Source organism: Bombyx mori, chromosome 18, assembly GCF_030269925.1.
Source record: "Bombyx mori chromosome 18, ASM3026992v2".
NCBI lineage: Eukaryota > Metazoa > Arthropoda > Insecta > Lepidoptera > Bombycidae > Bombyx > Bombyx mori.
Genome location: NC_085124.1, coordinates 12,715,043 through 12,731,396, shown reverse-complemented (window position 1 = coordinate 12,731,396; position 16,354 = coordinate 12,715,043). Strand labels below are relative to the sequence as shown.

The 16,354-nt window shown below is 44.3% G+C and overlaps 1 protein-coding gene across 1 annotated transcript; it reads right to left on the bottom strand.

Annotated features, from left to right (window-relative positions):
- Positions 1-7,679: 7,679 nt before the first annotated feature.
- LOC119629893 (uncharacterized) lies at positions 7,680-8,291 on the bottom strand. The gene has a single exon (XM_038017418.1). It carries the CDS (start codon positions 8,289-8,291, stop codon positions 7,680-7,682), a length of 612 nt encoding a protein of 203 aa, XP_037873346.1.
- Positions 8,292-16,354: the final 8,063 nt, after the last annotated feature.

Genomic DNA, 16,354 nt, shown 5'->3' with positions numbered 1-16,354 from the left:
GATCTACCCAGGGGACCAGAATCGCAGTCTACTGACAACATGGCGCAAGAAACTCAGGGGGCTGTGTCTATGGTGACCTTATTTATTTACGAGCCACCGCATTAACATAATACACCAAGTACGGTCGAAAACGTCACGGCAATGTCTAAGCTGAAATAAGTTACGTTATTTATTTATACATATATATTTTTATTGCCCTAGAAGGCAGACGTGCGTACGGCCCACCTGATGGTGAGTGGTGGAAATTCAGCAATGCCAGGGGCAGAGCCAAGCCGCTGCCTACCGTTAAGTATTGTCCACAAGGCTCATTTGAAGAAAGATATGTCATAGCGCTCGGGAAACACCGTGGAGGGGAGTTCATTCCAAAGCCGGATGGTACGTGGCCAAAAAGATCTCTGGAAACGCAGTGTGGATAAACGCAGTGGCTCCAGGATGGATGAACTCTACTCCAATGGCGGGCGGTGCGATGGTAAAACGAGATGATGTGATCATCTCAAACAATTCCTCAGAGCACTCACTATGGAGTTTTATTATATTCAAGGTCCAGACTCGAGGAATGTGAACAAACTCGCACTGGATTCTTCGTAGTTGCATTAAAAACTATTTACACGGGCTAATCTCGCATTTATTTATTATTTCATTTTATTATTTCGGACGTTTCGGATACTATGCAGTATTGGTGGTCACAAGACACTAAGATGTCACCCGTGATTTACATTTCTATCGGCCAGTGTGTTATAGAGTCAGACCTAAGCCGCAGTGGCCTAAAGGATCAGACACCCAGTGTCACCGTAGTAACCACTCCAGTGATGAAGCCGTCGCAGATAGGTTTTTTTTTTCGGTCTAACGGATATCGCCGGTCTTCTGCATTCCACTAGGGATGGCGGGCGGGGCATGTCGAAGTCGAACCAACTAAAACCTCCTGCTGCTCAACAACCCACGTCCGAACCTCGCATAAGACATAACTCATGAAAAGTCAAAGGGAGAAAGTGAGGCGTTTAGTGCGTCGCAGATAGGTGCCAGATTTTCTAATACGCACTTTTATTTATTTATATAATAAAAAAATACTATTTTAGTGAGGCGTTTAGTGCGTCGCAAATAGGTACCAGATTTTCTAATACGCACTTTTATTTATTTATATAATAAAAAAAATACTATTTTAAGGCTACTTATAAATAGAAAATCTGTGGTAGCTCACCGCTAGTTGGCAGCATCCCCCGAAGGCTGACAGCATTTCCACGCTGGATAGTAATGCTAATTATTTGTGCAAAATACGTACCAGCCTTCTGATCTCCCGAGGCCTTAAATAGTTTTTCTTAAGGTCCTTAAAAAAGCCCTAAGGCCCCAGGGGCCTAAAGTTTCTACCCCAAAAGGAACAAAAATGAAATCTTTGGAAAGATTTTCATATTTCCGCTATTTGACTTACCTACTTAACATCTACTCACAAACTACTATCACCATAAAACAATACACATCTATACTAATATTATAAAGCTGAAGAGTTTGTTTCTTTATTTGAACACGCTAATCTCAGAAACTGCTGGTCAGGTGTGAAAAATTATTTCAGTGTCAGATAGCTCATTTATTGAGAAAGGCTATAATGAGTAAGGCATATTTTAAGCTTAAACGGGTGTTACGTTCCATTCTGCATATTTCTGCCGCGAAGCAGGCACGCGTTCAGGTTTTAAGGGTAAAACAGTTTCTATACAGTATAACTGAGACTTCGATCTCTCAGGGCGTGATATCTATGGCGCCTCATTCATCCATCGATGCAAACGAAAAAAGATCCAAAAACAGCATTAGATATACGTCAATGTGATACGGCATCAGATAAACCAGAAAGAAGACACTCTTAGTTGGAAATTATAACTTATCTTTGACGATAAGCAGTATTGAGCGGAGATGAGATGTGTTTTTGGGATATTAAGACAGTCGTAGACACAATTAAAATTAATTTTACGGCTTAACCTAGATCTAATAAATTTTTTTAGTTTTTTATAGATTCCGACTTTTCGAATAGTTTACAATTATCATGGTCACAAACGAACCTTTTAGTCCTGGGCTTATTTTAACATATTTTGACGGAAAGGCTAAAAGGATTTTGGAAAATAAAAGTACCTTATAAAAATTTTAACTTAAAAAAAGAATGCAAAAATCAATGCTAATTAAATAAAATTGTTATTTATAAATGTTATTATAACTTATTAAAAGTTTTATACAATAACTACTAATACCTACAATCAAACTGCGCAATCGTCGATATAATGACTCTCCGCACTTTATACGCATTAATAGAGAGTCGATCTATCGACGGTTCGCACTCAAAGGATTAATAACGCTATAGCGAGATATAATAAACAGGAGATTGTACCTCAAAAGTTGTTTGAAATGTGAACGTACTGTAATGTGTGAATGTTCTGCTCGGGTCATTATGACCTCGTACCGCAGTCGACGCCTTGTGGTAACAACTTTATTTCTCAAAACAACTGATTAAGGAGCCACCAGGGCGAGAGGAGAAATGAACCTACCTAAATATATTGAAACAGCTGAAGTTGGATTAAAAAAATCAGTCACAACCAATTTTTTAAGATTTATAGGTAGACTAGCTGTAGCCGTCTGCTTCGCTGGGCATTTAAAATTAACATTATTATTTCTCAACCCCACAAAGATTCTCATCATTAACGCCACCGCAACTGGTGTAGGGAGTCCAACACCCATACAAATATCAGCCTATTCATTAAGTACATGTATTTTCTACATGGATACCAAGATTCAAGTCAATCGGATGCACGGTTCAGTAGTTATAACGGAACATCCGTAAAAACCACTGTAGATTTATATATTAGTATAGATGAAGTCCGCAATTGCACCTTATGTTGCCTTTTTTCCCTACCTATGCTGATAGCCTTCAGAGGCTATTTCAGCTTCTCCTTGATGTGCTCACGGGGCTCAAACCGGGAGTGTTACTAATACTAGCCCTAACAAGAGCAGTGCCTCGCAGAATCTACCACCGGATCGGAAACGCGACCCACTGAGAGGATCCGGCGAGAAACTCAGTGGGCTGTGTCTATGGGTTAATTTACTCGTCGAGCCTTTCGTCACAAGCGACGGGTTCGACGAAGACGATGACCGGATGTTGCCTTAGTTTATTGTTGGTGATGAAGCGGTCAGATCATCATCCACAGAGTGGTACAGCCAATATAAGTGCTATGCTTATTGCAATATAAACTGAAGGAGAATACCTTAGGCATTACGTCCGCCAATGCAGATAAATACATGAAGTGTAGGTAATTAATGAAAAAATGAAAATAAAACGTAGTTTTCCCTAACATTTATAGGAGTTAGTATTGTTTTTTTCTCTCTCGTGAATATTATATAGCCAAGATATCATTTATTCTATAATAAAATCAATTTTGTTCTGTAATTGATTTATGTCGATACGTGTTGATTCATAATTGAATCCCGAAACTAATATAAAACATCATCTTAAATGACATAAGTAACATAAAGTTGTGATTCTCAATATTTAAAAATTTTAAAAATACTTTTTTGTTTACACTACTAAACATTCGCGGCGTGCCTTTAAAATTATGCAATTTTAAATTTCAAACATTCAATAACAAGCCGCCTTAATCACGTAAATCGCCCTAAAGACCTCAATTACCAATTCATAATACGACCGAAATATCTTCAGAAGACAAATTTCGAGGAGCATTCAGACGAAATAAAACGAGATTTCAAACTTAAATGTAGTTCGTTAGGCGTAAAAATCGCGTTCCTACCGACGGCGATGGAGCTGTGTGCACAAATTATGCAATTTTATTTCAATTTGCCGGTCTTTAAGAAAGGAGCGGTGTGGGGAAGCAACCCCGTCTACCTATCGTACATACGCAACCACACACTTTTTTCATTCGCCCCCCCTTAACATAAAACAAACAAATATGCACCCTACCTCGTCGGGTTTGAGTCGAAAAATAAATGTAAACATTTTGATTAAATTATTTCACCATTATTTGATACCACCTCTTTCAAAATGGCGGCAAAAAAATTACGCACGCCTTATGATTTGAGATGCAGAAATTGCGCGCTGTTTCGATTAATTCGATGGATGGGGTAAGGGCGTGAAGTCTCCGCGATCCTGGCAGCACTGGAATCAGCCTCACGAGAAATCAAATTAACGACTTCACACTCGCTCACTCACATAATACAATGTCAATCACATAAGTAAATATGAATTTGTGAACATTTCGCCTTAGTTTTAAAGAGCATCAACAAAGAAAATTATTGTAAAGTTATCCCAATAATTCCTAATTACCTACCTCCAAAAAGTTTCGTAAATGCATTTTTATATTACCTACATCTAATTATTATTCTCATACATGAGATATGTGTCCATTGCACGCTGTAGAAAACTATAGAAAAACTTGATATATAAATAAAAAATTAAAATCCTAAGCAAAAAACAACTGGGTAGACAACCAATGAGGTGGACCGGCGATTTGGTCAAAAGGCTGGTCGGGACAGGACGCAAAAGGCAAGGGACTGAAAAGAATGAAGTGCATATGAAGAAACCCACACTTAGCATTATGTGGACACGGGTCGAAGAAGAAGAACAAGCAAAAAAGGCTACCTTTTTTTAGGATTGAAGGATTCCTGGTGGCCCGGAGGCCTTTCCAATTTCATCCATGCAGGTGGACGAGCAAAGGCTCAACCAGGAGGGGTGCGGTTTGCTAACAGCTGCCCGAGTGCCTCCGAACGAGACCTAACAACTCAAGAGTAGCTGCTTCGCGAATGAATCTACTACGGGATCGGAATCGTGACCCGCTGAGAAGATCCGGCGAGAAACTCATCGAGCTGATGAATGGGTTAGGTAACACGTCGACCTCGACCTCGAGTTCGACGAGTCGGATACCGGGGTCCCTAAGCCTGCTCCTAGTGTTAGATCTGAAGGCGTGAAAAGACTACCTGCTTCACTACGACAACCTTCAATCATATCACCAAATTCATAATTAAATTAATTAAAAGTATTTTGAAATTAAATAATTTGAAGTTTTAATGAATTGCATTCAATTCATTCGCTTCATTAAGTGAAGAGTTTTCTATATAAATATGTATTTTGAAATTGACGTTTTGTACAAAAACAATAATAATAACGATACAGTACAAAAACAATAATAAACCACTTATACTATTTAATCTCTCCATTACATAAAAAAATTTAATTAATTAAATTTTACATTAAACTTTTGACATTTCGTACGTTTCGTGTTTCAGACCTTTTTTTTTTTTTTTTTTTTTTTAACGCTGGGGAATCCATTTACGGATACCCGGTCGAGGGGGGTAACGGACCGGGTTATGTCGGACTCCGGCGCCTCCTGAGAGGAAGAAGGGGAGAAGAGAAGGACCGAGGTCCTTCACCTCCCCCAATTTCTCACAGGAGACTACGCCTTGAAAAAGGCGCGCGAAGCACTTGCCCCGCAGAACGACTACCGACTAAACCCCATCGAGCTCCACCACACCGACTACACGAAACTTACGGTACCGCGATGCGCGCCGAAAGTCTCGCCTTAGGCGGTACCCGTACTGATGTTAAGACGGGATTTCATCCCCGGGAAAATCCCGTAGAACCTCGTCTCGGGAGACACACCGTGAGCGGCGCACAGGAGCCACCTTGCACCGCTTCACCACCGGACCAACAGTCGAGTGCCGAGCGCCCCCGCACCCGGCACTCGATAGTCCCTACGAGGGCTGAGCGGCGGCCTCTCGCACGCGCCGTCCACCCCGCCTTCTGCGCTGAGGAGCCGAAGAGGGATCCCATTCCCTTTCGCGCTCCTCAGCCTCACGAAGCGCCATGACCAAGTCACAGAACCCAGCCATGGCCTCCCACGAACTCCGGTCCTCTACCATACGGGCGACGATAGCCCTCAAGGAGAGGTCCTGCCCCAACACCGCGACGAGGTTTCGCCGCGGGTGCTCCCACCGTGGGCACGCTTCTAGCGCGTGCTGGGCGTCATCGTTCGGGTGCCCGCACTGGTGGCAGCCCGGATGTGGCTCCCTTCCGCAGACTCTCCACAGATACCTCCCGAAGCATCCATGCCCCGAAAGGACCTGGGTGAGGCGAAAGGAGAGCTCACCGTGTCGCCGGTCCGACCATGCCTCCAGCACAGGCACCAGTGCCTCGAGCGTGCGCTGACGAGTGGCCGAAGTTCGGCCGAGCTCCTCCAGCAAGCGCTCTCTCCATTTGGCATACGCCAGACCACGCGCAGCACGCCTCCATCGATCGACAACCGACGGGCCGGGTGTCCGTTCCCGAGTCGAGGACTGTGTTCTCCGTCGGTATGTCGCGGCCAAGATTTCGGCCTCGAGGTCCCACGGTAAGGATCCGGCGAGGGCACAGGCCACATCCTGAGAGATGGTACGGTACCCCCTGATGACCCTCACCGCGAGCGCCCGCTGAGCTCTGAGCAGCAGAGCCGCGTTTCGCGCGGTAAGTGCGGGCGACCACACGGGAGCACCGTACAGGGCCATACTGCGCACCACCCCCAGGTACAGTCGCCGGATACCGGCGCTGCATCCACCGGTGTTGGGAAGAAGACGGGTCAGCGCACCCGCCGTCCCCATCAGCCCTGGAACCAGCATTTTGAAATGGTGGTCGAATCTCCATTTGCTGTCCAACACAAGGCCCAAATACTTGAGCTTCGGCTGGACAGCAATGGTGACACCCCCGACTACGAGATTCGCGCCTTGAGGCGGCCCCTCCCGAGCCGAGTGGAAGCACACTGCTTCGGATTTATGAAGGGCCACCTCGAGGCCGAGTCTCTTTATTCGACTCACCACAGTCGCTACACCTGCTACAGCTAGGATGGCTGCTGACCGGTAGTCGTCTCCGCGGGCCGTCACCAGCGTGTCGTCAGCGTAGCAAACCACTTCGACGCCACGCAGGTTAGCCCCACGGAGGACCCAGTCGAAGCCTATATCCCACAGGAGCGGACCCAGTACCGACCCCTGTGGAACTCCCCGCGACACTGTTTTCCGTCCCCACCCACTCCGCTCGGGGAAGATTACAGCCCGCCCTGAGAGATAATCTTCGATCAGATTGCGGAGACCGGTGGGCACGCGGTGAAATCGTAATGACTCCATGATAGTACTCCAGGGGATCGTGTTGAAGGCGTTGGCTATATCGATTGACACAGCCAATAGCACGCCTCCCCCAGAGCACGCCTGGTCGGTAAGGTCGCGGACGCGCAAGACCGCGTCCACGGTCGACCGACCTCTCCGGAAGCCAAATTGGTTGGACGCTAGATTCGGCCCAATATTCTCCAGGTGCTGAACAAGACGCTCGGCAACGATACGCTCAAGGAGCTTACCGGCCTCGTCCAACACGACTATCGGGCGATACCCGGAGGGCTCATCTCTAGGGCGACCGTCCTTTGGGATGAGCACCAGCCGGCCCGTACGCCACGGCTCCGGGAACCTGCCCTCTCGGAGGCACTTGCTAAAAAGCCTTCGAAGTGCAGGTCCCAAACCATCTTCAGTTAGGGCCAGAGCCCATGCCCTGCTCGACAGACCGTCAGGGCCGGGCGCTGTGCGCTTCAAGCGCATCTTCGCCACCACCGCCTTGAATTCCGCCTGGGACACACCTTCCAGCTCTCCGCCGTCAGCATCCTGCACCGCTGCCATTACAGGAGGGATGAAAGCCGTTCCGGATGAGTCCGGAAATAGACCCCCGACCACCCGGTACAAAGTCTCGGGCGGCAGTGTGCTGGTTGTAGGGGGAGCCCAAGGTCGAAGCGCATTGCGATGCGACACGCGACGTCCGGCGATGCGAACGTGACATCCACCACGGACCCGCCTAAACGTCTCACGCATGTGAATTCCGTGCCGCGGTTGAGTATGACGAGACCGCTTTCGACCAGCCACTCCTCCAGCGCCCTTCCTCTGGGGCACGTCCTCGAGGAACCCCAAGCCGATGATTTGGCATTGAGGTCCCCGAGAACAAGCATCTGCCGGGAGTGCGACCTCCTAGTGACGCGGCTGAGCTCAAGGAGGAGGCCTTCAAACTCAGCAAGTGTCCTGTTGGGGGAGAAGTATACTCCCACCACGATCATCTCGGCCCAGAGGACGGCGACGAAGCTGCGACCCCTCTCAACGACGGCGAACTCGGGCGGAGCGCCCACACAACCACGACGAATAATGGCAACCCGGCCGTCAAGGTCAGCTGCCCAATCGGGACCCGTAAGGACCCGGTATGGCTCTGCAACCACCGCAAGGTGGGTCAATCCCTCCACCATGCTCTGAAACAAAAGGTCTTGAGCCCTGGCTGAGTGATTGAGATTCCCCTGGAGAACACGAAGGACGTCTGTCATGACTGGGCGTCCATCGGTGTCGCCGAGGCCATACCGGGCCGACTCCGCGCGCTCTCAAGCGTGGCGAAATCCTGCCGTCGTTGTCTCTGTCTCGGGGGCTTGGCGCAAGCCTTGCCCCCGGAGACGTGGTCCGCCGGTCTGCCAGCAGAGACACAAACGGTGCAGTGCGGCGCCAGCGAGCAGCCAGAGGCCACGTGACCGGCCTGGCCGCACCGGTAGCAATCCCGGCTGCGGTCAACTGACGACGGGCAACGTGCGCTTACGTGGCCCAGCTCGTGGCACCGAAAGCACTGCAGCCTCCTAGCCTCCAACAAATGAGCGCGGAGTACGCTCCAGCCAATCCTCAGCTTGGGGACTGCTGCGATTTTCGCAGCTGTTGAGACCGGGCATCGAACTAAGACTTGGCCCATCCCGCCTGGACCGGACTTTATTTCCCTGACCTTGATACTCTCAGGCGGGCACCCCCCGATTTTGGCGAGCTCATCGGCGATCTCCTCACGCGACACCGAGTCGTCGAGGCCACTGATGCGCATCGCTGCAGTCACCGATGGCCTGGAGATCTCGACGCCCTCTGCGGGCAGAATTTCTTTCAGCCTATTCGCCAGGAGATCGGCCTTCTCCACTTGATCGCCTCCATCTACCACCAGGACCTTGGCACCGGTTAAAGAGGACCGAATCCTCTGGACCGGGATGCCTAACGATTCTAGGTCGATCTTTGCCCTCGCTTCCGCAAGGACGGACCGATATGTAAGGCCGCGGCTTGCGGCTTCTGGCTGTAGTTTTAATACCACAGCCTGAGAACGCGGAGCTCGAAGCCGCTTCTTCGTCCTCTTCTTTGAAGACGGTGCTTTCTCCTCCGGTGGAAAAGCTGCGACTGTTCTCACGGCCTCCCCCCTTGACTTAGCACCCCTACGGGTGACCGTGGACCAGCTTTCGGTTAAAACAACTGGAGCCGGAGGGAAGGCACCCAGTTCGGACAGGGGTGCTAGCACCGTGGTCTTGCGTCTAGGGCCTTGTGTCTTCTTATTCGCGGAGGGCGGCAATGCTGCTTGTACCGATGTTGATTCCAGCGTAGCATCAACGATGAGAGGAGGGTCTGGCGATTTCTCACAGGTCTTCCGTCTATCCGCCGCCAGGGGTGGCCTGATGCGAGGCTCCGGGGGCAGCCGCATCTCCAGACTCGCAAAGCGAGCGTCAACAAAAATTCGCCGCTAAACAAAAATGTTTTCTTATTTACATGTATAAAGATGCAAAGATATTCGCTTCAGAAAAATGTACACACAGCATAATGAGATAGTACGAATGATAATTACGGAGGTATATAAACCTGTGCGGAGACTCACCATTTAAAACAAGGGGAGGAGTCTGTAAGTACAGCCGGCAGAAAAATAATTTTGTTTCGTCTTAAATTAAGTTTTGTTTTGTGTAATGTTTAAATTAAACTATTTCAGAGCACAAAATATTCTCATTTAAATTAGGAAACGTCTAAAAATGAATAAATTCTTCTTCTATATTTAACCTACCTACCTAGAACCTACGCCATTTATGATAGTTAGTGCATAGCCCTGTTCAGTCATCAGTCAAGCCACTATCCTTTTCCTAATAGGTCCGAGCACTCAGACGTCCTTAACGAGGAAGATCAAATCAGAACCCAGTTGTAATAAGAGATCAAAACTTTTTTGAAGCTGTGGATGAACTCAACAACAGGTTAAGATGACCTCTACCCCGAACAGATGGAAACGGGTAATTAGTGTAGTACATGGATTAATGCGTTCATCCACAGTGCGCTTCCAGAGATCTTTTTTCCACGTACCATTCGGCTTTAGAATGAGCTCCCCTACACGGTGTTTCCCGAGTGCTATGACATATCCTTCTTCAAACGAGGCTTGTGGAGAGTACTTAACGGTAGGCAGCGGCTTGGCTCTGCCCCTGGCATTGCTGAAGTCCATGGGCCTAAGCGGGCAATAAAAATAAAGATGAAAAATGAAATAGTCTCAAATATTTCCTATTTCTACCCAGTAGAATGTCACGTACGAAGCACAGAGAAAACTTCTTCGTAGTCCGTAAGGCTATCAATAATACAATGCATAAGAGAATTTTAGAATTTTATTTGTCTAGATAATTTCTTATAATATTTGATGGGTTTTCAAGTATAGTTATTATATTATATTTATTGCACTATAATCTTTAATAATTAATAATGATAATAACTAACAAATCATGCAGGGTCATCCAGTCTCAATTTAGGATTCCCTGTGTTGTGGATACCAGAGTAGTGGTACATACTTATATACGCTTAAATATATATATTATATAGATAATAAGCACCCAGATAAAGAGCACGCAAACCTGTTTATCACAAGAATGCTTGCTCTATCTGGGAATCGAAGCCACGACAATCAGCGCAACGGTCAGGAGCGCTAACAACTGCATCACCTATAGTAGAATTATTTTGTCCGTGCAGTTTGGGTCATAAGACATAGCCCGACTAGGGCGGTGAGCATGTTGCGCGGGCGCAACGCCATTATCGATAAAAACAAATGAGTCATCGAAGGCAGGTACACGGTGGTGCCGGTGTGGTATACGAAGGGTGGTGAGAGATTGTTATGTTATGAGTCATTTGTACTTATCTGCAAATTATAGTACATTATGTTGAAGAGAAATGTGTTTTTATGCATTCGTTCTCTGAATTTCTTTAGTGACACAATGGCTACTCCTTTGTTTTGTATCAAAACTGCAGAATTTATTCAAAATAATATTTGCACGTGTTGTTATCAACAATGTGTTAAAAATTTTCACTGAAATAAGAATAGATCTCGAAAAGTTATAAAGTCTTAATTTCTGCCGTTCTTGTTAACTTGCTGCGGCGATATGTGGTGTAAGTGTTCGATTAGTGATTTTTCTTTCATTTTTATCACTAACCCACAAAATGACAAAACTAAATACACTATCGATAACGCTTATCGACAACAATAATGCGTATCACTATGCCCGTCCATAAGGCTCGTGAGTGGAAGAGGCTCGCTCCGATTTTTTATGACCCAAACTGCACGGACAAAATAATTCTACTATAGTCAGTCTGTTTTTACGATTTTATCTCGCGGTTTACATTTTGTTGCAGTGGTTGTACTAATATTACTGTTTAGAGTGTCTGTATTTTGATGGTAGCTTCAATAAAAACTAATTTCAGGGCGAAGCATTTTTTTTATTGTACGACACGTGCACGCACATCCAGAATTTTATTGTAACTCACACTAACTGTGTTGCCATACCTATTAGTGTGTTCCCACATTTAAAAACAATCATATAAGTTTTTATGTTTAGGATTGCCCTAAGCAATTACAAATAAAAAAACGCCAGTTTAAACCTTAAAACTAATTTTAATTGATTGATTGAAGCCAAATGAATGCTAATACTACTAGTAGGTACTTTAATTTGAATAAGTTTATCTGTAATAATTGTTGTATCGCTAATTATCGAAATTCCACCATTATTGGCGGCCCCCCAAAATTTAAATATAATATAAATATAAATAAAATAAATATAAATATTTACTAACAATCACGCCACGTTAACTGGTCCCGTGCGAAGTTCGTAAAGAACTTGTGTTACAAGTACCAGATAACGGAAATAAATATAATATTTTTATTATACACATACATATATTTAATATACACCCATAACCCTGGAAAGACATTTATATTTATCATACAAATATCTTACCTTGGCGGGATTCGAACCCGCGACCCCCTTGTGTAGTGACCATGCCACTTACCACTACACCAGACGGCCGTTAAATTTACATTAATATTATTTGTTACATTTTCTCTTTTATTTATCGGCCTCAATATGCCTGATGTAGGTACATCTATCCTCATATCTGTTCAAAATCGCATACTAATATTTCTAGCGGATACATGCACTGAAGGAAATTCCATCGTGTAATAAAACATCAAACTGGCTAAGTTTATTTGCAAAATGGCTGGACCTAGGGCATATTGTAACCTTTCTTTCTTATTATGAAATTATCATTATTGTAACCCGCACGGATAAGTATTTACCACGATTCTGCCTATTTCTCATATTGTGGGCTCGTGTAAGCTAAGTCTTGATTCGGCCCGCCCGTAATAGGCCCGTCCATACACAGCGGCCCACTGAGTTTCTCGCCGTTCTCATTGGGTCGCGTTTCCGATCCGGTGGTAGATTCTGCGAAGCACTGCTCTTGCTAGGTCCAGTGTTAGCAACACTCCCGGTTTGAGCCGCGGAAGCTCACCTACACGCTAGGGTGAAGCTGAAATATCCTCTCAAGGCTATCAGCACAGATAGGAAAAAAAACATAAACAGCGTTCAACAAAAAACATATAAGTAATGTTTATTGATATTAGGACATGGGGTCAGAAATATACTAGATAAGAATAGTAAGTAAACTTTAAGAGGGATATTATAAATCTAAATGCAAAAGCATTTCTGGATAAAAAAAAATCGTTTTTTTTTTTATTGCTCAGATGGATGGACGAGCTCACAGTTTTAAGGGTGTTTACGAGTCACGAATAACCAAAGTAAAGGTATCATTTCACCCCCGATTACTTTCTTTAGACAACCCATACCCTGGGCCAGGAAGGTCAAGTACCTGGGCGTTACCCTGGATGCATCGATGACATTCCGCCCGCATATAAAATCAGTCCGTGACCGTGCCGCGTTTATTCTCGGTAGACTCTACCCCATGATCTGTAAGCGGAGTAAAATGTCCCTTCGCAACAAGGTGACACTTTACAAAACTTGCATAAGGCCCGTCATGACTTACGCGAGTGTGGTGTTCGATCACGCGGCCCGCACACACATAGACACCCTCCAATCTCTACAATCCCGCTTTTGCAGGTTAGCCGTCGGAGCTCCGTGGTTCGTGAGGAACGTTGACCTACACGACGACCTGGGCCTCGAATCTATCCAGAAATACATGAAGTCAGCGTCGGAACGGTACTTCGATAAGGCTATGCGTCATGATAATCGCCTTATCGTTGCCGCCGCTGACTACTCCCCGAATCCTGATCACGCAGGAGCCAGTCACCGTCGACGCCCTAGACACGTCCTTACGGATCCATCAGATCCAATAACCTTTGCATTAGACGCCTTCAGCTCTAACACTAGGAGCAGGCTTAGGGACCCCAGTAACCGTACTCGTCGAACTCGACAAAGAGTTCGCCGTGCAACCTAACCCATGAATCAGCTCGCTGAGTTTCTCGCCGGATCTTCTCAGCGGGTCGCGATTCCGATCCGGTAGTAGATTCATTCGCGAAGCAGCTGCTCTTGAGCTGTTAGGTCTCCTTCGAGGCGCTCGAGTAGCTGTTAGCAAATCCCACCCCTCCTGGCGGAGCCTTTGCTCGCCCATCTGTCCTGGTGAAACTGGAAAGGCCTCCGGCCACCAGTAATCCTTCAATCATAAAAAAAAAGGTATCATTTGTTTAAAATTGAAGTTTGGACACATTGAAAGTAATCGTTCTTATGCTTGGTAGAGACACCGGAATCATTCGGAAAAAGAAAATATGTAATATATAATCACATCGAGTGGACTTATATTTGAAAGCGATCTCGTTCAGATAACGAAATTTAGATTATTAATTGCGACCTTAGTTGCAATACAGACTTTGTAATTAAAGTAAATCAAAATACAAACATACATTAACTCACAAACACAACAATACACATAGTTTTTCTTTTTATTGCTTGGATATGTGGACGAGCTCACAGCCCACCTGATGTTAAGCGGCTACTGAAGCCCATAGACATCTACAACGTAAATGCGCCAACTACCTTGAGATATAAGTTCTTAGGTCTCATTATACTTACAACGGCTGCCCCACCCTTCAAACCGAAACGCATTACTGCTTCACGGCAGAAATGGGCGAGGTGGTGGTACCTACCCGCGCGGACTCACAAGAGGTCCTACCACAAGTAATTACGCAAATTATAATTTTGCGGGTTTCATTTTTATTACACGATGTTATTCCTTCACCGTGGAAGTCAATCGTGAACATTTGTTAAGTACGTAGGTATTTCATTAGAAAAATTGGTACGAATGCACCCGAACGTCTTATCCTATAGGCCACGACGACTTTTCTGTCTTCATCTTTCATAATATCGCACTCTCAGTTGTTTATAGTCATAAATATTCAAATATTTGTCCAAACAATTAGTGTAAAAGACAAAGTTAATCCAATACCAGATGCGATAAAAGTATTTATTTTCATATTATAAAGATCAATTTGGGACTACCAAATGTGCGTTAGAAATAAATTATAATTTTTTATTGCATTTATGGCTCACTATTTTGACGATATTGGCCTTCACATAAAAGATTGATGTATGGGTTTTTTGTAGAACTATATGAGATAAATATTTCCATAATACATTATGTACGTGTAACTCCAACGGTTTTTGCAGCCCACGCCAGAATAGCTCACAAATGCCAGATTTTTTCTTACTTACTTGACACTTATCGTTATATTTTAGGTAATTCACACTATATCTTTATAGCCTATCTCTTATTCTGATGTGTAAGCTATATTTTTTGTAAAGTTTCATCAAAATCCGTTCAGTAGTTTTTGCGTGAAAGAGTAACGAACATACATTCATACAACCTTTCACATTTATAATCTTAGTAGGAGGATATTTTAAGTTATAACGTGTTAAATTTAGAACATCTTACTATGATACAACAGAATAATTATTGCTTACTTCAATAAGTACACCATAAAAATTACAATTAATAGAAATTTACCATTAATTATTAGAGTATGGTCAAAAACTTCCAGTATTTCAGTGCGCTCTCACCATTAATAATATAATAAATATTATATATTTTTACTATGTCGGTTTGTATAGTACATTGATTATGACGTATCATGATTTTTTTTGTTTCTTCATAACTGCTTAGATTATAACCGTTTCTCAGGCTCTTTCTACGGAATCAAACTCTGATTATTAATCAAAACCACTATAGTCACTGAACCTATCATCGTATAGAAAAATTTGAATATTAATTGATGACAGTGAGAGTCTCATGTAATTGTTATACATTGGAAGCAATGGTTAGTTTACGAAATAAATCATAAAACGTGTCGTGTTCGCATGTATGATTTACTAAAAACCCATTTTTATCTTACTATGAAATTATCATTGCTGAAAATTAAAAAAGCGAAAATAGTTAGAGTTTCAAGAAAATAAAGAGCGTTTTTGTTTGTAGCGGAACTAAAAAATAGAAAAATAATTCCTGTAAGTTAAAAAAAAAAGAATTAAAAAAAAAAATATTTTTTATCTTGAACAAAACGTGGGGTGTGTTTTAAGATATTTTGTATAGGCTACGTTCCCTCTGACATAGCCCACTGAGCTTCTCGCCGGATCTTCTCAGCGGGTCGCGTTTCCGATCCGGTGATAGATTCTGCGAAGCACTAGGGTTAATGTTAGCAACGTCATCAGGCTTGAGCCCCGTGAGCTCACTTACTCGCCTGGTTACGCTAGCATAGCCTCCTAGATCATAGGCATAAGTAGGAAAAAAGTACATTGTCTCGTTTTTAAACTCTCATTTATATTAAGATATAACTCGCATACTGTAAAGTCGGACCGTTAAGTTCTTAAATCCCATAGACACCACAACGCCACGGCACAACAGTTCATCTTTAGACACGAGGCCGCTAAATCGGACACGATTTGTCTAACAGAATATCACAACTTCATCTCTTCCCGTGAACTTTGTGAAGGCGTCATAAAGATTTTTCGACGAACAGGTAGCGCTATTCCCTGTCTAAATAACCAGCATAATGTACTTGGCATTTACTAGTGCTGTTAAAGCCCATACACATCAAGACGTTAATACTTTTTTATTGCTCTTGTAGGCATACGAGCATACGTCCCACCTGGTGGTGAGTTATTTCCGTTGTCCAAGTACGTCAGCAGTGCCAGGTGCAAAGCCAAGCCTCTGCCTACCCTTA